This window comes from Carassius auratus, chromosome 3, assembly GCF_003368295.1.
Source record: "Carassius auratus strain Wakin chromosome 3, ASM336829v1, whole genome shotgun sequence".
Lineage (NCBI taxonomy): Eukaryota > Metazoa > Chordata > Actinopteri > Cypriniformes > Cyprinidae > Carassius > Carassius auratus.
This window is the reverse complement of record NC_039245.1, coordinates 17,705,475-17,732,314: the sequence shown is the minus strand read 5'-3', so window position 1 is coordinate 17,732,314 and position 26,840 is coordinate 17,705,475. Positions and strand designations below refer to the sequence as shown.

At 37.1% G+C, this 26,840-nt stretch overlaps 2 protein-coding genes across 2 annotated transcripts; one reads left to right on the top strand and one right to left on the bottom strand.

Moving 5' to 3' along the window:
- Nucleotides 1-971: 971 nt before the first annotated feature.
- On the bottom strand, nucleotides 972-17,496 carry LOC113049023 (E3 ubiquitin-protein ligase pellino homolog 1-like). Its single transcript, XM_026211037.1, has 7 exons — nucleotides 17,184-17,496; nucleotides 11,784-11,979; nucleotides 9,048-9,177; nucleotides 8,586-8,687; nucleotides 5,774-5,995; nucleotides 3,719-3,907; nucleotides 972-1,774 (listed from the first exon to the last, which is right to left on the bottom strand). The coding sequence occupies exons 2-7, from the start codon at nucleotides 11,954-11,956 to the stop codon at nucleotides 1,157-1,159; spliced, it is 1,434 nt and encodes a 477-aa protein (XP_026066822.1). The 5' UTR covers nucleotides 11,957-11,979; nucleotides 17,184-17,496; the 3' UTR covers nucleotides 972-1,156.
- Nucleotides 17,497-18,467: 971 nt separating this feature from the next.
- LOC113049014 (CAAX prenyl protease 2) lies at nucleotides 18,468-26,123 on the top strand. The gene is made up of 8 exons (XM_026211025.1): nucleotides 18,468-18,796; nucleotides 19,406-19,508; nucleotides 19,704-19,787; nucleotides 19,953-20,031; nucleotides 20,333-20,500; nucleotides 21,726-21,797; nucleotides 21,894-21,956; nucleotides 22,717-26,123. The coding sequence occupies exons 1-8, from the start codon at nucleotides 18,633-18,635 to the stop codon at nucleotides 22,941-22,943; spliced, it is 960 nt and encodes a 319-aa protein (XP_026066810.1). The 5' UTR covers nucleotides 18,468-18,632; the 3' UTR covers nucleotides 22,944-26,123.
- The last annotated feature ends 717 nt before the right edge of the window (nucleotides 26,124-26,840 follow it).

Here is a 26,840-nt window from a genome sequence, read left to right as displayed (position 1 = left end):
AGATTATTTCCAAGAAAACTCCCCCATTCTCATAAAAAAATAAGAAAAAATAATAATAATAATTATAGTTTTTTTTATACAAGCAGATAGATATACAGATAGTCCATGAGGAATTTTAATTAAGAATTAATTAATAGTATTTAACTTTTTTTTTACTGTACTGCTTTAATTTTTGCCCTGATTTAATAAAACCATTGTAATAAAATCAGGACTAAAACATTCACTCAAAGAATAACTATAATGTTAATGTAAAACAATAGCACAATTCACTCAGTGAGAATAATGACTTAAAGGGATACTCCACCCCAAAATGAAAATTTTGTCAATCACTTACCATGTTGTTCCAAACCCATGATATTTTGGATGAAAACCGGGATGCTTGTGACTGTCTCATAGAATGCCCAGTAAATTACACTGTCAAGGTCCAAAAAAGTATGAAAGACATCATCAGAATAGTCCATCTGACAGTAGAGACAGTATTCTTGTCTCTTCATAAAATTCAGATTGAACCACTGATGGCAGATGGACTATTCTGATGATGTCTTTCATACTTTTCTGAAGCTTGACAGTGTAACTTACTTGGCAGTCAAAGGGACAGTCACAAGCCTCCCGGTTTTCATCCAAAATAGGTTTGGAATGACATTGGGCTAAGTGATTAATGACAAAATTTTCATTTTTGGGTGGAGTATGCCTTTAATTCAAATATGGACACAATATAGTAATGAAAAATGAATGAGAAAATGTGCATTGTCTTTGTTTTTTTGCCAGAATGCTAGAAGTCTTAATGCTCCTATAATTTTTTTTTCAATGTGATTTCCTGGTGAAATGTGACTCAGATACGTTTTCCTCATGCAAGCCGACTGCAGTCGCTTTGTCAACATTACACATTATGTAAATTTAAGGCCTTGCATGAAGCTCTTACAAATGCAAACGTATGCGATTTCCATTCACTTCTTTTTACACACAATGCTCATGTTTTCAACTTTTATTTCATCACTTTTATTTACACATTCTGCATTACATAAAGTATATTCCCTTTTTGTCATCCTTGCCTTATTCACAGGTTCTTAATTTTGTGTCTGTCCTCCACAATGCAAACTCTCCGTTACTGTTATTCAGTCTCAACATCTTGCTTTATGTGCGGTAGCTGTTCCTCTCAGTCGACCGGTCCTTGAAAGATGAGTTTGATGTGGCCTTGTTCCCCAGTAAGCCATGTTCCACAGAAAGGACAAGCAGCGTGGAAGGCATGCGTTCCGTGCGGCAATGGGATCTGACTCCAGCCTTGCACTGTCTTTTCTGAGCACACGTGACCGCAAGGGCAGAATGCATGTGTCGGTGGCCCCGCGTCCAGATACAGGCCCCCTTCGCATCCGAGCCAGAGGGGCACATAAGGGCCCACCCCTCTGCACATGGGACACTCTCTCTCTCCTGTGGTAGCCGGAGCTGTGCCTCCACCCCCAGTTAATGCCATCGCAGATGATCCCGCTTTCTCCTTACGATATCCCCAGTTGTGGTAGCCGTGCACATGGCCGCAGTTCATATAGACCCAGGGCTGTTTCTTGTCAATGGTGGCGCGCTGTGCCAGGCTGGGGAAGGCGAGCGTGTTGAAACCCACGGGGCACTGGGGACGGGCAGCATTTAGTTCCTGGCGAAGAGACTCAAGCTGTTTTAGAGTCGGGGTGTGACGAAGACCGCTGGGGGTTCGCCAAAGCAGAGTGGCCCCGCAGAGGTCGATGAGAGAACCATCCTGAAGCATGTTTGATTCGTTCTCTACCTGTGAGGTAAAAACACACACATGCAATCACTCACAACATTCTGCAAAATATGTCTTCAACTGTGTTCCGTAGAAAAAATAAAGTCATACTGGTTTGGAATGACATTAGGATGAATAAATGATGACAGAATTAAAATTTTTGGGTGAACTGACCTTTTAAGCCTGAAACTGGCACATAATGTGCCATGATATCCAACTTGCTATAAAGCATTGAATTAAGAATTGTTACATTCCCATTCAGTTCATGAGGTAGGGAACAATTATGCTAAAGTGCAATTAAATTTTTAATGCAAGAAAGTACAATTAAAATATTTTGACATTTAAATTTTCACTAGATAAGCAAATGTCAGTCCCTTTTAGGCCTTTTTTTTTACATAGCTGAAAATTTCTAAAAAAAAAAGTTTGAAATGCTGTTGTTTTAAAGCCTGTAGTTTGAAAGTCTGTAGCCCTCACGAACAGAAAGACAGATATTTGAAATGCCACAATTTTGTTTTGCGTTTATATATAATACTGTTCAAAAGTTTGGGGACAGTAAGATTTTCTTTGCTGTCTTCAAAAGAAGTCTCTTATGTTCACCAAGTCTGTCAAGTCATTTACAGTGGGTAAAGAAAGGAATCACCCCCTTTAAAAGAATCAAATTTCCAGTCTGAATTGAAGATGGACACAGTTTTTGTTTTATCCAGCTGTATTTATTAGGTGAAACTTATAACATCCAAGTGAAAGATATAATACCAACATATCAGAAAAAAAGTATCAATTAGTTGGAAAAAGGATCACTACTTTGTGTCAGTAATTTTGTTGAACCACCTTTTGCTTTAATTACAGCCTTTAGTCCGTTGGGATGTGTCTGTACTGTAACTTTGCATATCTAGACTTTGTAATATTTGCTCACTCTTCTTTGTAGAACTACTTAAATTCAGTTCAATTTGATGGTGAGTGTTTGTGGACTGCAGTGATATTTTTGTCTTTTGACAAGTGCATTGTCACCCATAGTTGATTGTTTGCTTCAGTTGCACTACCAAGGACTTAAATGCTCCAGAAAAGCTGTTTTCATGCTGAGCTAATCAAAATGAGCACAGCTGGTCACAGCTTTGTGTGCCATTGAGGTGGTGATAAGCTATACTTGACTGAGTTTACAAGTCATTTTCAGGAGAGGGTGATCCTTTTTCCAACTCAGTTATTCTATTTTTTTTTAAAAAAAAAAAAAAAAATTGTTCTATCTTACACTTGCATGTTATAAGTTGCACGGAGTAAATAAATATAGCTGGAAAAAACAAAAACTGTGTCCGTCTTCATTTCAGAAATGTAATTATTTTAAGGTGGGGTTATTTTCTATACCCACTATATGCAATTAAAAATACAGTAAAACAATATTATTGTGAAATATTATTACAATAAAAAAACTATTTTACTTCTACTTTTCTATGTTAATATATTTTAAAATGTAATTTATTCCTGTGATGCAAAGCTGAATTTTCAGCATCATTACTCCAAAAATCATTCTAATATGCTGATCTGGTGCTCAAGAAACATTTCTTATTATTATCAATGTTGAAAACAGTTGTGCTGCTTAATATTTTTGTGGAAACCATGATGTTTTTTTTTCTTCAGGAATCTTTAATGAATAAAAAAGAATGTTCGGTCAATTTAATGCTTACTTGCTAAATAAAATCATTAATATGTTACAAGTAATAGTGAGAAGTAGTATATTTCATCATATTTAATAAATTCACTTTTGTCAACCATGGTGGTGGAAGTACACTATCTGTGTTGAATTTCTGTGAATTCATTCATTAAATGTAATTTCCGATTGATGTGGCCAGTGAAGAAATTATCAATGTTATGTTTCGACCACAGATGCCAACAGGGAAGCCAGAATTCTGCAGTGTAGCTTGGAAACATTTTGACTTGTGATTCATTATCGAGATTAAAGCAAATTCTCACCAGTTTTCCTCTCTGCTGGGCGGACCGTGTCTCTCGAAGGGCAAAAACATTCCCACATACTGAGATCTCCCTCCACACCCCTGGAGCAGGTTCAGATACAAACTCTCCTGCCGGGTGCATCACCAGCACCCCATTGGTCGTTAGTCCATCCATTAGACCATCTGAGGTCCTCCATTTAGCAGCTCGCTCCTGTAAAATCAAACATATCCAGAGGATTTGACTAATCTCTACAGTATCGACTCACAGCTAAATCAAAATGTGTTGTGGTTTACTGTCAGTTTAATATCAGTTCTCTTTTAATGTACATGCATGTTGTGTGTTACATAATAAATCACTGACTAACTGAGTTTAGAGGATTATAACGCACCAACAGACACTTTAGGCTTTCCGTTTTTAGCTACTAGCTATTACACAACACACCTACTTCTGCATTATACAGTGGGAGTCTGAAATATTTATACCTAGACTTGAATACAGTATCCATTCTTTCGCTCTTGTTCTCTTTCCACCTCCACATAACAGAAGTGGGAAGAGAGCCTGTCAAGGACATTTGTGTTGATATGTCATGCATCACTGCCGACTACTGGACCATTACTGTCCTCCAGGTGTCTGTGTATTTTTGAGAGTAAAAACTAATCATAGATCACCACTACTGAGTTAGCTACTATCAAGGTTGAAGCAAATATTAAGGTCACTATTTAAAAAGGCCTGGACTGAAAGAGTACACGTAGTAATGGATTTAAAGTAGTGTTCCATTCAAAGTCTACTGACTCAGTCAGTGACAGCACAAATGTGCCATAAAGTACCATAATGTGTGCGCTGTATGTTATGAATGATATGCATTGCAGAATTCAGCATTTTTTTTGTATCTGCATGGTCTTCTTTTTTTTGTTTGTTTCTGAATGAACAAGCAAATCCTTTGTCCCCCTAAAAAGACTTTGCACAGCTCAAAATAGAGTGAGCTACACTGTTTACACTCCTGTTAATGTCAGTCTGTGATGTAAAATGTATATTAATGCTGTAAATATAGATCTACTGTATTATAATTAGAGGTGTTTGCTAAAGCAAAAAACCTGTATAAACAAACCCTTTACACTATGTAACTCATCAAACACTGTTTGTACTATGCACAGCAATGATATTCAAATCATGCTTGTTGAACAGAGGCGTGCTATACTTTATATGCGATCAGACTTGCGTGTTTTTTTTTTGTCACATGACTGACACAAAACTAGAAAAATTTATATTCATTATAGAAATGTCCAATAACTAAGGTATTTACTTATTTACATAACTTTATAGGTCTAGAAATCTAAATAATTAAATTAATATTTTAATATACTGATTTTATTGTACACTGACGGGCAAAAGTATATTTTGAATAAAAGTATATTTTTAAATAAAAAAGTATCTGACGGTATGCTCACCAAGGCAACAATTATTTGATCAAAATACAGTAAAACAGTAATAGTGTGAAATATCACAATTTAAAATAAGTGTTTTCTAATTGAATATATTTTCTAAATGTAATTTATTTCTGGGATGGCAGAGCTGAATTTTCAGCAGCCATTATTCCAGTCTTTGATTCTTCAGAAATCGTTCTAATATACCCATTTGGTGCTCGGTTATTATTGGTGCTCAATTATTAATACTGGTTCTTTTTATTATTAATTCTATTTAATATGTTAACATTTTTATATTGATATTCCCAGGTTTTATATGACTGTGGGGGTGTTTGGCTCCGAGGCTCATGGGCCAGTAAGAAACTACCTATCAACCACTAGGAAGTGCTTAGTAACCATAAAGCAATTCCTCTGCAACCACTCATAACATCCTAGCATCGGCAACAAGTAATGTTTTTAAAATAATGTAAAAATCTAGTTATATCCAATAAACAAACCACTTGGCTGAAATTTTATCTGTCCCCTTCCACAGTGTTGCTTTTTTGATGTCAGTGTAAATAATCCTGTTGCTCTGTGTTGTTTTCTTCTGTACTTTGGCAAAGATTCTGCATTAATAAACGCGGTTATGACTCAATAGGCTGTTATGACTCACCCCGAGGAAGATGTTTTTGGAAGAGTCAAAGCCCGCTGCATATATCCGTGCTGTGTAGGGAGCACTACGCTCACACATGATGCGGCAAGCGTAGCGGGAGATGGTGCTCTGGGCCGACTGTCCTCCCTCTCCATTTGCACCCCCCTGCCCCTGTCCTCCACCACCACTGCTCGCTGTGTCGGTCACCACAAAGTCTATCATGCTCTCTGTAGAACGGCCGATCTAAAGACAAATTAGCAACCAGATTAAGTGAGATATTCAAGGATTACATCACTCAAAAATGATCATTTCTATTAATTATTTATTAATTACTTGTGTTATCCCAAACGCCTATAACTTTTCATTCTTCCATGACAAACAAAATATGCTGAATAACTGACTGGCTGCTTAGCCCCCATTCATTGTAATTCTATGGGAAAGAGCAAAATTTACGGGATCCACAGTATATACAGTCCAGTAACGTTTTTTTTTTGTTGTTTTTAAAGAAATTAAAACATCTACTCAGAAAAGATGCATTAAATTGATCAAAAGTTATGTTTATAATGTTACAAAAGATTTCTATTTCAGATAAATACTGTTCTTTTGAATTTTCTATTCACTAAAGAATCCTGAAAAGCTGCTTTCCAAGATTTTCAACCGCTTTGCCTTTACAGAAATAAATTACAATTTAAAATATTTAAATGCATAATATTAAACAATGTTGTTTTTATTGTATTTATGATCAAATAAATGCAGACCTGTTAAGTATAAGAGCCTTATACTGACCCTAAACATTTGAATTGACTATAATCAGATTTTGTAATTTTTTGGTATTTATTGATATTATTCAATATTTGATATTTAATTGTGCATGCTCATTTTAACCTATTTTTACATCGTTGCTGATACTTTAGCCATCATAATGCTTACTTATTGTAATCTTTATTATATATATTATAATTTAACAACACAGTTAAACATAATATTCAGCAAATCTCAAAATTAATATCCATCTCTCATGCTCTATAATGTTTTGATGCCTAAATAAATATTGATAGTTTTTGGGGGGTAATTTTAAAGAACAAAATAATGTATAATTTATCATTATACATTATAATATATATCGACCACATATTGTATCAGCCATCAAATTACCAGCTTATTGCTATCAGCCAGATATTTAATTTTGATGCTTCACTAACCAAAAAAAAAAAAAAAAAAGGATTTGTTTCTCAAGGAAGGAAAGAAAGTTATTTGTTTAGAATGGCATGAGGGTGAATAAATGAGAAAAAAATTATTATTGGGTGATAGGACCTTTATGTTTATTGAGAAACAATGACATTTTACATAATTGAGGCCAGAAATATGGGTGTCACGGTTTGTCCCAGAAGAAGACACAAAGATGATGAATAGCGTTCCAAAACAAAGTTAAATTATTTATATAATCCAAACAGACTGAAGTAACACACCATAACACACAAGGTAAATGGTGACTGGACCCTGAGTAACTGAGAAGGAACAACTTAAAGGGGTCATTTAATGCTGCACTTTTTAAGTTGTTTGAACCTCAATGTGTGTTGGCAGTGCGTGCACACAACCGCCCTGTAATGCTAAAAATCCACCATGTGATTTTTTTGTAATCTCGTTAAACGTATAAATGTAACTGAACATAACTGTGATATTACACCCCATAACTGAGGATGAGAAGAAGGAGGGATGGTTTGGGAGGTGGGCAAGGATGCATGGATGTTAACCGGATGTGGCGATGACAGAGGGATGGTGTCAGGTGGATGATGATGATATCCTGGCAGCGATGATGCAAACAGCCGATGGCACAGACCCAGAGCTCAGATGTGACGACAGCCTTGGCTGAGTTGAAGGAGGGAGGAGCCAAAATGAAGATGGGGCTGTCAACATTAAGGGCAGAAGTCTTCAACCCTATTCTTGGGGATGCACTGTCCTGAAAAGTTTATTTCCACACTGCTTCAGCACACCTGCCTGTGTATTTTCAAGCAATCTTGATTAGCTTGATTTGCTGCTTCCGGTGCGTTTGATTAGGGTTGTAGCTAAAGTCTGCAGGACAGTGGGTCCCCAGGAATAGGGTTGAAGACTTCATATGTGTTCATACAGGCATTGCTGTTGTTCAAAGACAGTGGTGATGAAGATACCGGGTGGGATTGAGTGTGAGTAAACTGATGCGTCGCAGTGGGCAGATAGACACTCTCCAGACACCAGATGATGTCTTCAACTCAGTCTAGCCAGGAGTTGTCTGGGAGGTCCGCGGGATGGTGGTAATTTTCCCCCGATCCAGAATAAAGATTTCAGGGTCTTGTTATCAAAAGGGCTGGTGATTGTAAGATGAAAACATCATCTGAAAAAGTCAACAAATCCTGGCTCTCCTGAGGCACGGCAGCGAATCTCGCTGCAAAGTTGTCTCAGGAGTAGGCACAATGATGATGAATAGCGTTCCAACACAAAGCTCAATTATAATCCACATAAGAGTAGTCAGAACAGGCTGAAGTAACATACATTAACGCAAACGGTGACTGGACCCTGAGTGAATGAGAAGGAACAACTTAAATACACAGTGATAATGAGATAAAAATCAACAGGTGTGATGACTTGATGAGTGTCCATGACTGAAAACAAACTGAAAGTCCAAGAAAGCAAACTAACTGAACATAACTGTCACAACAGGAAGGTAAAGACTTCCACCACAACGACAGTATAATAAATCAATTTAAATTCATTTGCATGTTTAATGAAATCGATAGGGAGATTTAAACAGGAAGTTAAGTGAAAGAATCCTCTCTTCTTCTGGTATGATGCTCACCTGAAACATGTCGGTGTTGGGGTCATGTGTATATTCCACTATAACAGAATGACTCCGGGACAGTGTGTAGGATATGCTGTGCTGGCTTTTGTTGCTTAGGGCCTGCAAACACACACACACACACACACACACACAAAACACACACACAACTCTTTGACTAATGGCCTTTGTTGCATCATACATCCCTTAACAAGTCAGAGGAACATAAGGCAGTTTCAGGTTCCCTAACCTTATGCAATAAATTGACAAATCACTGGGTTGGTTGCAATTATGCAATGAATCTTACAGAATTTTGTGGGTGGGTCAGGAGGACACTTATGTTGGAACAATAATTTGGAAGCCATGAAAAAAGCTGTTTCAAATAAAGTATCTGGTCTTATCAATTGTTAGCATTAAGACATTACCATTTATATTTTAGAACTAGGTGTGGAAATTGTAAAGAATTGAAGCAAACGCTGTCACCTTCGACACCAGGGGTGTGGAGACATTGTGGATGACATCAGGTCTGACGCCATTGGCTTTGGGCCGTTTGTAAAGGGCCAGCCGACTTCTCCTGCGGCCCTTGTCCCCGCTAGCTAGCGAACCATTATGCCTGAATGTAACAAAACCACAGCAGATCAATATGAGCTTAGCGAATGCTTTGATCAATAATAAAAAAATGACTTAATCAAAAACACATTCGGTGCTTAATTTAGATGCAGCACTTCATCCGCTGACTGATTTTGATAGAGCTGACAGATTGAGGACAGACTGTTGTCTTGGCGATGACAAAAACTAGGCATGAATGACTTTCGCTTAAGAGAAATGGTGTGTACATAAATAATAATTAAATGGCATTATTCTATCTCTCCGTCGATACTAAGACAGGAGTCAAGAGACGTTCACAAAATGGCTAATGCAGGCCTCTCAGAGCCTGTCAATGAGGAGGTAAAGCCATCTTATAATTCATCTAGGCAGCGATCAATAATCCAGACACTTAAATGAGCTCTGTCTATCTCCTATCATCTCACTGGGAGGCAGTGTTCATTTTTACATTTTTATATATATTTTTTTGTTTCAGTTGCAGTTTCTTATAAAGAAAAAATCTTTTAAATTAGATAATTGTGTCTATTTTACCCTGACTGATCTAGAATAATGGTGCCAGATATACTTACAGCTTGTACCAATGCAAACCCTTTGTTGGCATTAAAAATCTACTGTCAGGATTTACTAAAGACACACAATGAAAAATCAGTGATAATCTATTTTTTGCAGCTAAACTTATTGCAAATGCATTTGGAGGAGTTTCCCTTTCAAATGCAAAATTTATGGGAGGAGAGTATTTCAATGAGTCATGCAAGGTGATTTAGGTTTGCAGTAGTCAGTTTACTGGTATTTGCTCCATTATTTAACACCCAAGAAAGCAAGTCATAACCCATTTAGAGCCTGTGTTGTTGGTACATTGCTCGCACCTAATTATTATCGGCTGTTTATTTCTGACTCTGTGCTTTTTTGTGCTGCTTTTACAGTCATTGTGGAAATTTCCTGGCTACGTCTGTGCACATTAATTTTGGATTTTTATATGACTTTTGCATTTATTTTCTTATGCTTACCAATACTGTATTCATTTGTTCAAAAATACAGTATAAATTGTAATATTGTCAAAGTTTCATTATTACATTTGAATTTTTTTAAACATGTATTTTCCATTTTAATATATTTTCAAATGTAATTTATTTCTGTGATGGACAAGCATAATTTTTGCCATTATTATTATTGTCTTCGGTGTAACATGATCCTTTAGAAATCATTCTAATATGATAAATTGCTGCTCAAGAAACATCTGGTCTTATTTTCACAGCAGAAAACTTCTTTGGTAATTACGAAGTAAAAAAAAAAACAAACAAAAAAACAGCATTTACTGTAGTTATAAAAATAAAATAAATGCATTAAATAAAAAACATTTTTATTTAATTTTTTTAAGCAATGTAAAGGTATATGCTGTCATTTTTGATCAATTTAGTCTGTTGAAAAAATGTCAACAAACATTTTTGTCACATCTTATAAAAGATATTATCATTTTAACATATACAAGTTTTTTTCTTTAAAAGATGTGCAAATGGAAAAGAAATGAACACTCTTTTCCACCTCTTGTACAGTAGCTCAAGGGTTATACCCTCTTCCCCCTTGTGCTCTTGGCACTGGAATCATTCATTGCTCTGCTCTGCTCTGTGACAGTGTGATTTGAATGACATCTTTGTTGGCAGTCAAATGAAGTGTTTTGCATCCGCAGCTGAAATCTAAAGATAAGTCAAGAAAAACCAGCCGCAGGTTCACCAGGGGAGTCAATTGGCCCTCTACGAGAAAAGATGTTAATTGAACTCATATTTACTCCCACTGAACTCAGCATTCAAAATGCTGGCTGAGTGGAGGAGCTGTAATTTAGATAAATGGGTTTCCACGAATCTGAGACCATGTTGTACAGTTCTAATGTGTGTGAATACAGTTAAACCTGAATGAAAATAAACCCAATGCTGCTAACCTCAAATGCTTAGATTTTTCATAACTAAATATGTTCAGAATCAATCCATTACATACTTTGTACATTACATAATTTGTGACATCTATTTTGGAATCATTTTATGATTTCCTTTCTTTGCAACAATGAAGGTTCTACACTAAATAAAAGCTTTGTCAATTAAATCTTTGCAATAATATTAATCATTTTGATTAAGATTTTAAGGCACTTACAGTTGAAGTATAAGGCAAGAGTTTTAAAGCACAAATGGGAAGATTGTATTTTTGGTAAAGCACATAAATGAACAAAACGGTATTATAAATTGTCTAAACCATTTGTGTGTGTGTGTGTTACCCTTATTCTTGTGCATTGTTCCAAATCTGCATATTAGAATGATTTCTGAAGGATCACGTGGCACTGAAGACTGCAGTAATGATGCTGAAAATTCAGCTTTGTATCACAAAAATAAATGACGTTTTAAAATGTAATAAAAACACACTGACCAAACATTTAAACAGTTGCGTGTATGAATATGTATATTCATATAAGTAAAGATTTTTGTAAACTATTCTTTAAATTCTGTTGCGCTATTATGACTGAAAGAGCTAATTTGAACTATAGAAATGTAAAGATTTTAACCTTAATTTCATCCTTTTAATATGAATATTATTCCATCAGGGTTTTTGTGGATGTTTTCTTACCCGAGTACAATCAGCTCCCCGTACTTGATGGGCTCCTTGTCCTCAGGGCAGAGAGCATCATGGGACTGAGATCCTGAGCCCAGAGGAGGAGAAGGCTGGTTCTTGTTGCATGATGGGCGCAGCTCCAGGGATGGAGGAGGGCAAAGAGCTTCAGAGCTCCCTTCCAAAACCATATCCACAAGAACCACTCACAGCACTGAGAGAGAGAGTAAAGGGAACGTGAGATTGATATTGTTGATCAGCGCATTTTTCTTGTTTTCCCATGGTGAAATGAAAACTTTATTTAATAAGTGCTACAGGGAAAGGACATGGAACAACAGTGTGATTCTTATATGCACCCCCCCCCCACTCCAACTGTAAATACAATAACAGCCATATCACGGATCAGTTGTTATGTATTTATGTAACAACTGATCCTGTGAGAGCAGCCTGTGAGATAGTGTGGCCGTCTCTGTAGAGTTCTGAAGTCAACAAGCAGCCAACCATCAACTGACAACCTGTCAGGAACAGAAGATTTAACCAATCCCAGGAGAATGACTACCTCTCTGCAAACACAGTCAAGTGCTCCAATGCAAATGACTTATTGTTGTTTTTCATACAGATGTAATGGAACACAGTAACAGCTGTGGCATTTCAAAGGTTCTATCTATCTATCTATCTATCTAGATTTAGTAAACATAGTAGATTATATTTGTAACTGTATTATTCAAACTTATCATTTTTTTTTATTATACGCATCTTGCAGATTCTGCAATTTTGAGCAGAACTGTACAGTAGGCATAATATTCAACTAAATTAACACAACATTAAAATCTTTTCTAGTGCAATAACATTAATAGCAATCGGTTATTTGTCAATTTGGTTCTTCAAGGCTCCCTTTGGCAGCAAATGAATCTGAACTGAGTGCAAACCCTCGCCTTCACAGGAAGATGACTGGTTTAGAGAAGACAGACGGCGCAGAGTAGCCAATCGCTGCACTATTAAGGCACTGCATGACTGTGGGTGTGCAATGGCGAGAGGTGGACTGGAGGCTGAGAGGGAGGGAAATTGAGAGAGGACAAAAATAGAAATCGCATGGTGGTGTAGGTGATGAAGGGGAGGGCCAGCGGGATGGAGAAGGGTATGTGGAGGTGTAATACATATAGAGTGCTTACAAAACAGCAGATTGTAGATAACAGAAGATTACTAGGGATGAACAAGCACTGTTATGAAGAGTGTGTGTGTGTGTGTGTGTGTGTGTGTTGAGGTTTGGCAGGGTGATGGATTGCCTGTTCTATGCCACGCATTTTCCAATCAGCCCACAACCTGGGGAGGAACGAGAGAGATATGGAAAGGGAGATCAACAGGAATGCAGGGGTATGGAAGGGGTGAGGACACGACACACATCATGCAATGAGATCTTTCCAGACACAACAACCTTAGTGTACAGAGGCTTAGCGTATAATTAAATGACAAGCTCAGTCTGTGAGCTTGAACTGCTCGTCACGCATTATTGGGCAGCATATGAATAATTCATTGGCTTCTGGTGCCTTTATTGGAAGACTTGAGTCCCACAGTGATGGTACCTCTAAAATCTTCTTCTTTATTCCCTTCATCTCCACTTCTCAGATCACCACATCCTCCCTCTGGTCTGGTTTTCTGTCCTCCCTTATTACTGTATCATCTTCCGCCACCTTCTCTGCTCATTCCCACAATCCTCTCTGCTGCCTCTGCAGCGGGTGAGCGAGTGTGGCGCGTGAGACTGAGTGTATGAGTATGAGCGGGGTAGACAGAGAGCGAGTCTGCCTCATCAATCTCTATCAGAGGCCAGATGAAGTGGGTTCTAAATATAAACGCACGAGGAAATGATCTCAGAAATAACTTATGAGGCTTTACTCGTGTCCAGGCTTGCCAAACTTAATTCTTCACAATCTCTATCTGCTTTTCAGCAGATCATTAGCCATTTCGCAGATTTGTCGGAGCTGCACTTTTGTGCAATACAAATCTTGAATGCTCGTATGGCTGCAAAATTTCTGTCTGCACTGTTGTTCAGTCTGCAAACAATGGTATTGGTGTTATGCTTTCACACATTTGGCATCCTGTATCAAAGTGAATTTGTTTAGGTAGCAGAATGTAGTTTGCACCTGTATTGTCTGCTGGAATCAGCTCAAAGTGATGGCATCTCATGAATGCAATGATATACTATTATGCCTTCATAGTGTCTACAATTAATGAACTTGATATCAGCAATCTGCAGATAAATATATATCTCTATAATAAGCAATTTCCAACACAGCTAGTATAATGTTTCTCAGTAGTCTCTCTTCCCATGTAATAAAAATTGTTTTAACTTAAATTAATATTTGATGTATACTTGGAACATAGTAAAAAGTAACCAGCCATTTTCAGTTTAAGGAATAGTTTTTACCTGATCTATGCCTTTAGTTTTGTTGATGTAGCTTTATGTATTTAAGTTCATTCAGTTATGTTAAATTACAAATTTGACTGGAATGAAATCATTAATTTAGATATTACCATATAAAACACATATAAGGTTAATTATAGTGTTTAACATAACTGCTTTCTGTTTGAAAATATTTTAAAATGTAGTTTAGTCCTGTGATGCAAAGCTGAATTATTTGCATGATTACATAATTATGTAAATAACATTCTTCAGTGTCACATGATCCTTCAGAAACCATTCTAATAGGCTGATTTGCTCCTCATTTTTTATTTTCATCAATGTTGAAAACAGTTGACTGTGATACAATACTTTCTTCACTATTCTTTGATGAGCAGAAGTTCAAAAACATTTATTTGTAATGCATCCTTGCTAGTACATTAAAAAAAAAAAAAATTCTGTTTAAGTACTTTTTTCCATTAGTCTAAATTAATGTAATGTTTGTCCGCCACAACATGATGCAAATCTCTTGTAAATGGAGTAGTACACTATGCTCTATGTTAGCATCATGCTGTCTGTTGCATTTTCATTTAACCAAAAATATCACCATCTATCTGTTCTGGTGAGCAGAGTAGCTGAGGTCTGCCATAGACTGCAGTCTGCACCAGCGCAACAACGGTGCATATTGCATAATTAATGCAAAAACACCATCTATAACAGTGTTGCTCACTGTACCGTATAATGCCATTATCTCTGTCAGTGTAAGTCTGTAGTCAGCTGCAGTTTGTTGAATGGCCAGCATGGCTGTTTTCTGTTGCAGTGTGCTGTGAAGCTGTGGTCTGCAGCAGGTGTGTGTGTGTGTGCGTGTGCGTGTGTGTGTGTGTGTGTGTGTGTGTGTGTGTGTGTGTGTGTCTCATAATAGAGTGAGTATGCTGCAATTCTGTCTGACCCCGCTGCTCCTGTCTGGGCAAGCAGTGGAAAGAGCTGCAGCCACCAAAGGCAGGGAATGAGAGAAAGTGCAAGAACACGTTGACATCATCTCCCCGTTACAGGTATCGCTATTGAGAAACTTGATAGTGACCTTCAGAGGCAGGGACCTCCGCAGGAGCTCTATCATTTACACTCTTCCTGTTCTAACGGCACATCAGCATTCAAAGATGCATGTCAGCAAACTCGTATATGGGTCACCTGTGTGACACTGCAAAGACATTTTGTTTATAACTTGCATTAATAATTATGAAGGTTTTTCAGTATGCCGATAAATAACAAACCCTAGAAATACTATGCAGCACATAAAGACAACCATGGGAATGAATAAACAAGCAAAAGAATGAACCGGAAAATTTACAAATAACTTCAAACTGAAAATAATGCTGAAAATAATATTATTAAAAACTTTAACTGACATGTAATAATTATCTCAAAACACAAGCAAAAATGTATTATGTGAAACTACATTGCACTTTCCCAGCCTCAATAACGTCTCATTCTCTATGTAAAAATCATCATTCATGCAAAGAGTCTGCTACTAAGCATTTGTTTATCCAAAAAAATAAATAAAATAATAATAATAATAATAATATATCTTATTCACTGTTTTGTTTTAACTTAAAACAACATGGATTTCCTTGATAAAATATATTACGCCATTAAATTAGCAGTGTATTGTTTTAAAGATATTAACTGGAAATCAAAATAATCATTAAGGCTTCTATTTTTGCTGTTGCATGGATACTCCCTGCCCATGCACATCATCACATGCAGTCAAATAGTGTAGGAGACATCTTTTCATAATTCATATTAATTAATGTTAAATATGTTGTCAGACAAGTAAATGGGAAAGACAGTCTTCAGATTGATTATTCACCAGAAAAACACGTTTCCTACCTCCACATGCACAAATAATATGTTTATAAGACAAACATATTGTCATCATTAATGATTGTTCATAATAAAAATACAAAAATAGGATGTACTTATTTGATGTGTCACTAATGCTTTTTGATAGTTATTCAAACAAGTTGTAAACACACTCAGACTAGCTCAGCAATTACTAAAAAAAAAAACACTTAAATGACCAAACCTTCCAAATAATTAATTAGGCTATAGAAATAATAAACTAAATTACATTCTTTAGTTTTTAATGTTGACTCAACATTTTGTGATGTAACGTTTTGTGATTTACAAAAGGCCCTGTGAAAGTCGTTTTTTCAATTATCTGTTAAACGGTCGAGATTATTGTTAACATCAGAAACTAATAAGCAAGATTATGTAATGGCACTGCTCGTATTCTGCTCATTCTCTCGTGGACCAGCTCGTGCTCTCAGACGACAGATTGCAGCGGATTACGTTTCACTATCAGCAGAACACTGACATTCAAAGATTCGAATGAGATCCGAATTATAATTCGATTTTTAGAACGTAATCACACAATACTGATTCCCCAGGAAACACAAACGCACGCGAGACGTTTACTATAGATGAAATATTTTAAGTTAGGCAACACTTTTTTTTAACAGTTTTTAACAACAATTCATAAGGCGTCAACATGATGTAAATGTCACACTTGTAGCCTGTTATTCCCATTTCTTCTAACCCGTCTGTAAAGACTGTTCAATATGCATATTGCATATGGACATATTACATAACGTTATCAAACCAAAACCTGACCTATTTGGTATTCACCATAATCATCACTGCAATTGTGTCCCACTGACTAGAACGATATAATTGCCATGCTCTTATTTATACTAAGCAATTCCACAGCTGCCTATGAGGCCTGGGAATTACACAAGGGATTTCACGGAAAATTAATTAATTCATTATTTAATTTATTACACATAGTACATTTAAATAAAACATTACATTATAAATTAATAAATAACCAACTACAGAAGAACGCACGCATCTATACACGCACTCCGCACTGCCATAAGCAGAAGACTGAATAAGTGATAATAAAGAGAAGAACATATTTCAGTGAACAAGCACGCCAAGACAGAAACTATCCAAATACGCACCTGATGATGTTACAGACCACTGCCTTGAATATCCTTGCCTTGTCAATCCCCGTGTGGCCTTAAAATAGGGCGTCGTGCTGTTAATTCATCACTCGCTGTGTTAAACTGGACGGCACGCGCATCACGTCGTGTGGTTTGCATTGCCACACTCCGTTATCATCAGTTATACGGAAAACAGCGCGGATCTTAATCCAGGAGAAGAGTGTTTCAATCTAGTCCAGACACTCCGTTGTCACGCCCATCTCTCTCAGTCCTCTGCCGTTAATGAAATCCGAGGACGGGTTTTGCCCTCGCCCGCATCATGCGCCTCTGCGGTTGGTCAGGCAGCCACTACACATGTAAGCCCCGCCCCCGGAAGCGAGTTAAATCCTAATATGGCAGTGGGTTCATTAATATTCAAGTACCAAGCCTTCGCCATTGAACCGAAAAAGCGAAGCGTACGGAGTACCTAATTAATATTCAGAAACCAGGCTTCGCCATTAGATGATTTCTCCGCCTAATCAATATTCATGAGCTAAGCGTAAGCTGTGGGGTTGTTGTTGGCACCACATCACTGGTGTTGCATATGCGCGCAGTGAGTGACGCTCGAGCGAGGGATCTGACAGCCCGTGGGATCCTCCGCATTCTCCACATTTAGGAATACACTTGTGGAACGGCATCTCACCTGTTCCAAGTGATTGTGCTGTCTCACTTTCATCGACACCTCTTAATTTAAGAAGACCATCTGCGCGACGAGGAAGTTTTATAAAGCTGTATGAAATTAATCATATTTTCACAACAAAATTAAACAGCTAATAATCCGAAGGTCTGCCCCCCCCCCCCCCTTTTAAGCATGTGTCACAAGGTTTATATGAATCAAAAGTCTAGAAACAGTGAATTCCAAAATTAATTTCATTATCAGTTAATATCTATCTATCTATCTATCTATCTATCTATCTATCTATCTATCTATCTATCTATCTATCTATCTATCTATCTATCTATCTATCTAACATATTACACAAATAAGTACATAAAATATGCATGTAAAATACAAAATGATCTCTATACTGAAACGATTTTGCAAGGAATTGTGAATCGGAAATTGGGTAGGATATGTAATAAATATACCTTATTGTAGCCAAAAGCTGCACATATGCTGTAAAGGTTACAGAGTCCCAATGGACCGTTATTTGTTACATAATTTGTCCTTCATTTTCTTCTTCCCATTCAAGAGTATCACCTACTGTCCTGATATGAATTGAAATACTGGCTGGCAGGACCGTCTCGCGTTGATGGCGTCATTCTGTGGCGCCCAAACAGTCGGCTCTCAGTCAGCTTCAACCTCCATTGTGGACATATACACTTATCTAGGTCGTAAACAAAATCACGTGTGTGGTGTTTAATGTGTCACCCACATCTGCAGTTTTTTACCCCATCTAGTGGTTTTTAGTCCTTGTCGGTCTCGCCATGAACGACGACGATGGTTTGATGTCAAGTTTTCATTCAGATCAACTCCATGCTAATGTAGCGTCTGTTCCTGATGGACTTTGCTGGGTGTCAGTTCTTTCCTGTTTATTGCTTGCGTGCTCCTATGTTGGAAGTCTATACGTTTGGAAAAGCGATTTACCAAGGTATAGTTCGGAGCCTTTGTCTGTGTCACAAAACCTTGTGAGCACCCTACCTAGACACTATTTTGGGCATTGTAACCACAGATTCGACGTTTACTGTAACGTTATATTGTTAAATCTAATGTTTGAAAACATTATTTCAAGCTTGAAAAGAACGTTCAGTCTTGCGTGAGTTAAGTCTTTAAAAAAATACCATTCGAATCAAATGCTTTTCAAATCGAACGTTAAAAATATTGATCAAATGGAACGTTTGGAACAAAATTTTTCATCACAAAATGTTCCCATTCTTTGACATCAACAACATGGAGTGCATGAAACATTCCATTAGTAAGTTGATGAAAAACTAATAATTAAATGTTAAACATGTTACATTAAAAATAAAAGTAAATCATCAAGATAAAACATCATGGATTTAATATTTCATTATAATTTATTGATTAATTTGAGTCATATTTCGTCATAGCAGCCTTACTATGAAACCTGGGACCCCCCCCCCCCCATTGTTTATGTTTGTCTTGTTTTATGTAACATAAATTGTTGGTAAGATGCAAACGTATTAATGTAATTACAACAGCACTGATTGTTTGTTTGTGTGGTTGTTTGCACTAACAGGGATCATCCTGCGGTGATAAAACGGCGCTTTACCAGTGTACTGATTGTGTCCGCTCTGTCTCCAGTGTTTGTGTGGTCATGGAAAGAGTTCACAGGCATCCAGGTTAGTTCACTGCAACACAAATGTTTAGAGATGTTTCGTCTCATTTTTTGAGATTAAGTGTTTTTTTATTTGATAAGTGGTTTTAGATCTCACTGCATCATACAGTCTTGTTATAAAGCTTTTTGCCTTTGTGTTGAACCTCAGTTGATGGAGAAACACTGGACTTACCTCAGAAGTGTTTGATTTCTCCCATAGCCTGGTCCTTCATTACTGGCCCTTATGGGGATCCGGTTGGAGGGTCTTATTCCTGCTATAATTCTTCCGCTGCTGTTGACCATGGTAAGTCTGTACTTGGTGTTTTTCTAGACAATGGAAATCGATTGTTTTCCTTAAACCTAGTGTTGTTGGAACTGAAGACTTTGAGAGACCTTCAGATTGCAGAAGAGTCTTTCCGTTGGATTTGTGATCTGGCACATTTTTTATGTTGTATTTGATAATTGTTAGGTGCTGTTTCTGGGCCCTCTGATCCAGCTAGCCATGGATTGCCCCTGGGGCTTCATCAATGGGATGAAAGTTGTAGTCGGTAAACAGCCATTTCCACATCTTGTGATTGTCTCCAGTGAACCTCTATAATTGTAAAGCGAGTTAGTTAGCTGTCACAATGCTGAATTATAATACACAACAGTACGTTTCAGCCAAAGAATTTGGAAGGTGAATCTGTATCCATAAATAAATTCTCATTTCTATTTTGATGAAGTGCAATAGGCAGTCTTCAAGCTGTACCAGACCACTCAACCAGATTGAGCTTTGTTACTCTAAAAGAATAAGACTGGCTTCATTGTCAGTGTTGTTGTAAATGTGATTGGCCTGTTATGTCTTTGCAGACCCCTGCTTCTGGACGTTGTGTCTGGGTGACATGCGCTGGCTGAGGAACCAGGTTGTGGCGCCATTCACAGAGGAGCTGGTTTTTCGGGCATGCATGCTTCCCATGCTAGTACCCTGCGCCGGCCCCTCAACGGCAATCTTCACATGCCCGCTCTTCTTTGGAGTTGGTGAGTGGTGATGTGCCCTTTGCTTAGATACAGGCTGGGGTAAATACATCCATAATTAGTTTTTACTCCAACCTTACATTTAAGTCTTGAAGTCAACAGGAAATCAAAATGTAATGTTTACTGTCTTGAGACACATCTCAAGGTGTATCACGTGTTTTTTCCTGAAGATATCATGTTTTTTCAGTTGTTTTCAATGATAGAGCCCTGTTTTTAAAACTCTGCTCATCACTCAGCTAACCAATCACAGTGGAGGAGGGGCGGGACTAATACCACACCAACCAACCGTCACACGGTTGTACTACGACTGACTAACAATGGAACAGTTAATACTGCTTGTCTTCGAGTTTTCATGCCTGTACCAGATGGAATTGATGGACTGCCACCATATTATCCTGAATAAAATAGAAAAATAGGCTAAATGCTTGGAGAAACCTTTAATTTGTGATGTGTCTGCAATATTACTTTCAGCGGATATTCCATATAATAATGACCACAACACCTCAACTCAAAAACAAAAAACGCTGCACTCGTAAGCTCAGCAGAGCACCTGATGTTTTCAGCTGGCGAAATGGTGTGTCTGGTGGACACGCTGCCTAATGCCAGCTTCTCATGAGCGCATGTTAGAAAAGGTTCCAAAGAAGAGTTTTGTTGGGGTTTTAATCAAATGTTATAACTTGTTTTTGGCTATGAAACAACTTGGCTTTTTTGGCTGATGTCACCAAGATTGTGTAGATGTGGAAATTATTGTTGCCAAATAGCTACTATAGGTAGACATAGACTACTTTTTGTGGGTAATGCAGCCTTTCCGCAGTCTTCCAATGTAATTTGAACTTGCGATAAAATATTAGTAGCGAATAGCGTTAGATATTTTCCTCCATATATATCATCTTCACTGAAAGATTAAGTTACAACATTTTGATTAAACATTACGTGAACATTGTTAATTAAACATTATTTCATTTCATCACAACAAATGGCACAACCTAGATATCTGGTAACCTGAGCATTCCATACAATGCTCTGATAATGGAGGAAAATCAACCCTCTCAAGTCTCGTTTGACAGAAAGATTTACCCCTCTATTAATGACTGACCACTGACTTACTCAAGAAAAACAGGATTGTTTATAATTTCATTTGCTTTGTAGACCATTATTGTGATGGTAACCTTTTTTTTCTTTCTCTGTGTCTGTCTCTCTCTCTCTCTCGGTTTGTGTGTGACTGCAGCTCATTTTCATCATGTAATCGAGCTCCTGCGGTTCAGACAGGGCACTGTCTCAGGGATTTTCCTCTCTGCAGGTAACAGAGTCATTACTTTAGTGTCATCTTTAGTGCGTGGTGTGCCGCCTGTGAGACATGATTACTGATGTCTGTGTTTGTTTGTGTACTTCTCAGTGTTCCAGTTCTCCTACACTGCAGTATTTGGAGCTTATACAGCCTTTATATTCATCAGGACAGGTGCATCTGTTTATTCTTTAACACTACTGTTGCATTTACTACTTTACAAAATACCCAAAAAATTCAAAAAGTTTTGCATTTAAAATATTAATCGTAACTACTAAGATAACTTTTGTATTGTGACTATTTTCATGACAATTAAGTACATTGACATCCCAATTCTTATTTCCATAATGCAAAAAATCTTGTTTATGACTGCAATGCACAAAAGAATATATTGAAATTGTAGTATTGTAATTGTAATTTACAGTATTTGTGCTATGGCCTTTCTCTTACTTTTAATAAAATATAATTGTGTCCAGACATGATGATGATTCTTACTATAAATTAATGATAATTGCAAACTTTTAGTTTGTATTGTTGACAGTGAGGATAATTTGAGAAATAATTATGCAGGGTAGGAATTATTTATTGGTATTGCCTGTATGCAGCTTTTATTAAAAATATCATGTGTCCAGACATAATTGCTTCATAATGTGATGAAGATAAAGTTTGCTTAAGAAAGCTTAGAGAGAAAGTTTAAAGTAGTTTGAAAAGCTTGAGGTTTGAAGATTTTAATTTTGAAATCTGTGGGATACTTTTAGTGTGTTTTAGTTTTTTACTTTATTGCAGACAGTAATGATAATTAGGGAGGGAAATAACCTAATTTGTCATGAAAATAATATCACAATTCAATTTGTTTATGAATTTGAATTGTAACAAACAAATTGTAATGCATGCGAAGAAGTAACTGACACTTTTTCTTTGCACGTGTCTCTAGGTCATTTGGTGGGTCCTGTGCTGTGCCATTCCTTCTGTAACTACATGGGTTTTCCAGCTCTCAGCACAGCCCTGGACCACCCGCACCGCCACACCATTCTCTTCTTCTACGTGCTGGGGGTCGTTCTCTTCTTCCTCCTCATCTTCCCCATGACTGATCCACTCTTCTACGGTTTGCCCACACCCGTCTGCACCCTGACCTCCACGCCTGGATCCATCTGCTCCTGATCCATCCACACCACCATCCCTCATTTCATCCATTCCTCTTCTCCAGCCATTTGAAAAGGAGTGGCTGTTTTGCTGCTGGTTTCACCAGGAGAGCGAGGGACTGCTGGAGAACAGGTATGAAAATTCACAGCCTCTGTGAGGTGGTGCGTGGAAGAACTCGGTGGATGCAAAACATCCTCAGATTGCACCGACCATTCTTTTCACCGTTCAGCCAATGTTGTGTTATCAAGTGACTTATCTCATCTAAGAGCCAGGCCTATGTTGGCCAGACAAGTTGGATTATATGCATCAACATGTTTATTCAGTGTGTTTATCTTGAGATTGGTGCTGGGGATAAAGTCAGACGCTATTACGGGTTTCCTAGAAAGATTTGTATGCTGAAATCTTCATTGCTCAAATGCTAGATTCCCTATTTTTTGTTGTGATATTATAATCTTTCTCAAAAAACAACGTACCTTGTTCGATCTGGTGCCCTTACTTGAAGACAACGTTCGTTTTTACAGATACTTACTTATTTTGTTTCACTATTGATCTTATTGTTTAAAAATCACATCACAAATTAATAGGCTTAAATTTAAATTTATGTCGTTAGGTATGCTTTTGGAGCTAAAGACCTAGACCTATTAGAGTAACACAATTTAGTGAGTATGTATGAGAAGTTTGACTGCCCTGAGAACAGCTTTTTGTGTAGGTCTTTTTAAAGCATTGATCAACCCTGCCTTGGCCATTTGTCAATTAATAAAAAGAAAATACAGTCTATATTTTATAGTGGATATTCAGTGATAGGTATTTCAAAGCAGAGCTGAAATTTTATTTTATTTTTATTTTTTTTACATCAGCATAGGAATGAATTTTCTTTTTAATTTAGTATGGTAAAAATGGAGGATATTGAGGTAAATTGTACGCTTCTGCTTAAGTAATGGTGGAAATTCCAACACTTTCTTTTTATGACTACTATCTTTTAGTCATAAACCACCTGCAACAACATTGAAACTACCTATATCAGAGAATTACACTTCGACTGATAATGTTTTACATGGTAAATCTAAAAGTTAAGCTTTTTTATAAAGCTTTTATATATAAAAATGGCGTAATCAAGTTTTATGCGGGATCCTTCACCATGGAGTGTTAGTGAAAACTCGTACCACTTATCTGCATGCTGCTACACCGGTGACATATGGATGTTCTAATGATGATCGACATAGAAACACACTAAATACAACTTTCATAACTGCTTCTAGAAATAGTTCACCCAAAATTGAAATCTCTGCCATCTGTACTCACCCTCATGCCATTTCTTCTGAAAACAACAAAAGGAGATATTAAGCAGAATGCTCATGCTGCTCTTTTCCAGAAAATAAGTGAATGGTGAACAGAGGCTAAATTCTAAAAAATTCTTTCCCTAAATTTGTGTGATTTGAATATACAGATATTTTTTTCGATTTAGCTAATCAGGACATTTGCATAACTTCTTTTCGTGTTCCTTAAAAAAATAAAGAAAAAAAGTGAGTAATCTATTCTTCATTTTTGTGTGAACTATACCTTTAAGTATGCAAATGTGGCTTGCTACCCAGTATAGAGGCTGCTTGGTGCAGAACATTTCTTGTTATGTAGTTGTATGTGGTTTCAGTTGTCATCAATTGTGAAAGCAGAGTATATAGAGATAGTGTATATATAGAACTCTTATCTACTTTATTGCTTGTAATTTGTTGATTTAATATATTGGCATGGTTTGCCATCACATTCATTAAGTGTGTATCATAAAGTCATTTGTAGGCTTTTCTGTGTTGTGAGAGACCATGCAAAGTAAACCTCTTAAGCAATATTCTCACAAACAGGATCAAATCAGGGATTTCCATCTAGTGCCACGTAAGAAGTTTGTTTGGGGTTTTTCTTTCATTCATTCCCAAAAAACCTTCTTATTTGGCTCGCTACAAAGAAAACCGTGATATCACTTGAACAGCCAAAGTTAAGGTACCACTTCATTGATCTGGTTTACTAGTCTCTAACGCTGAAATAAGTGTGTTTGAAGTGTGCCACAGTGTGTATGACTGTATCGACATGTTTACACGAGGAGGATGCTGTATGTAAGCACTGCTGAACTGTGATTAGCTACACAGAATGCTGCTTTAGTTTAGCTGCTTTGTGGTTGTGGTCAACAGAGGGCGCAAGAGGACCATTGTTGTGTGCGTCTCATTTTGTTGTTGTTTTCATGAATTTAAAGCAGACACCTTCCTTAGTGTTTATTAAGAAACTGTATCTGTATTGCTTTGCATATTTAATCCCGTGATGCGATAATGTAATTGAACTATGATTCAATTAATCCTTGATACGCGAAGTTGAACTTTTTCCGCATCTGTGGAAATTCACTCATTCTTCTAGATTTGTTTGATAATCGAGGAGAGATGCAGCTCTGTCATCTTCGTGTTCAAACCGCACAATGGGATTTTCAGATTGAATGCCATGTTGAATTGTGATTTATTTAGGGAAAGCTGAATGGAGGACAGGACAGGCGCTGTGATTGATGACTGGTGTAACTTCTAAAAGGAGACTGATTTTAAGTGAATGTGTCAGGAGCTTGTTAGTTGTCTCTCGCTGTAGTCTAACAGTCTTATCCTCACCTCCTTAATTTGTAAAGTTACTGCATTCTGCATTTATTTTCCAGGGTTTTTTTCTCCATTAGAAGCTTCTTTCATCCTGTTTCAGTTCACAGAATTCTTTCTTTAATCTGGTCGGTTGCAAGCAAAACATTTGCCGCAGGCGCAGACTTGCATTTTAGATGATTTGAACATCATATTTACAGTAAGGAGAAGCAATAGACGTTTAAAACTATTTTGCAAATGTGAAAAATAGCTGAGCGATGTCTTGGCTCATTGAAACATCACCTGAAGAAATGTCAAGTCTTTGAGAATCTCTACACATACACAGATGAATTGAATGGACTGGTTGGTGATTACAAACGAGCCTGATGTTTATACTGAGAGCTATATTTTATAATCAAATCTATTTTGGTGACTGGGAGAATAAAGTGCATGCTAGTTGTTTTTGACTACCGTGCAATGCAATTTACTGTAATTCACTGATGGACAAATGTTTTATGACAATCTTTCTGGCGGTCTTTCAATCCACTCTGCAAAACTCTGCCGTTTGTAAATAAATTAAAGATTTTTTTTAAACACCTCACTTGGAGTTATGTTCTCTTTTATGCCTTTATTTCTGCATTTCTTCAAAAGGTACAGTGTGTAATTTCTGTGCTAACAAGGAGAATGTCATTCTCTGGACAACCTTAATCTGCCACTGGTAGGTCGATGGATGATGCAGTGTTTTAAAAGCACCCTTTTCATGGGAAGTCAACCCGGAATGTCTTGTATTTATCTTTGCATGTTATACTAGGATGCCAGAATGTTTTTTGACATTGCTGAAAACTTCAGCTTTGAGCGATGATATAATTATGGAGGTTCATATATATGGAGAGCTGTTATGATTTTACATTTAGGCATATATAAGATGTGATTGTATTCAAAATTCTTCCCTGTTCCACCCTAATATTTATTCATTTGAGTACAAGTGACAGCTCATCTTGTGACATTTTTTGAGCAATGACAAAAGTGGGCCAAGAATACTTGGAGACTGACAGTACCATTGTGGTCTCTTGTTCAGCCACAGGAGGGATGTCAATACGTCTATCTATTCTCTCCCGTCTTTTAGATTTGTTTGAATGTGTGATGTTTTGGAATTTGGATTCATAGAGTCGTTCTATGCATTCTTCACATGTGGGTGTATAGATAACTGTTAACACCAGATCACTTTGCCTCATCTGTGATAATTCATTTTATTCATGCAGGTCTACTCAGCATCTGAAAATGGGGTTGGTAAGAGTTTTTTTTTTTTTTTTTT

Coding starts and splice junctions, on each gene's coding strand:
- LOC113049014 (XM_026211025.1), top strand. CDS start 18,633: ATGAACGACGACGATGGTTTGATGTCAAGTTTTCATTCAGATCAACTC. Junction 18,797..19,405: donor TGGAAAAGCGATTTACCAAG/GTATAGTTCGGA, acceptor TTGCACTAACAG/GGATCATCCTGCGGTGATAA. Junction 19,788..19,952: donor TTCCGCTGCTGTTGACCATG/GTAAGTCTGTAC, acceptor GATAATTGTTAG/GTGCTGTTTCTGGGCCCTCT.
- LOC113049023 (XM_026211037.1), bottom strand. CDS start 11,956: ATGGTTTTGGAAGGGAGCTCTGAAGCTCTTTGCCCTCCTCCATCCCTG. Junction 8,688..9,047: donor CCACACCCCTGGTGTCGAAG/GTGACAGCGTTT, acceptor GTGTGTTTGCAG/GCCCTAAGCAACAAAAGCCA. Junction 3,908..5,773: donor CCAAAAACATCTTCCTCGGG/GTGAGTCATAAC, acceptor TTGATTTTACAG/GAGCGAGCTGCTAAATGGAG.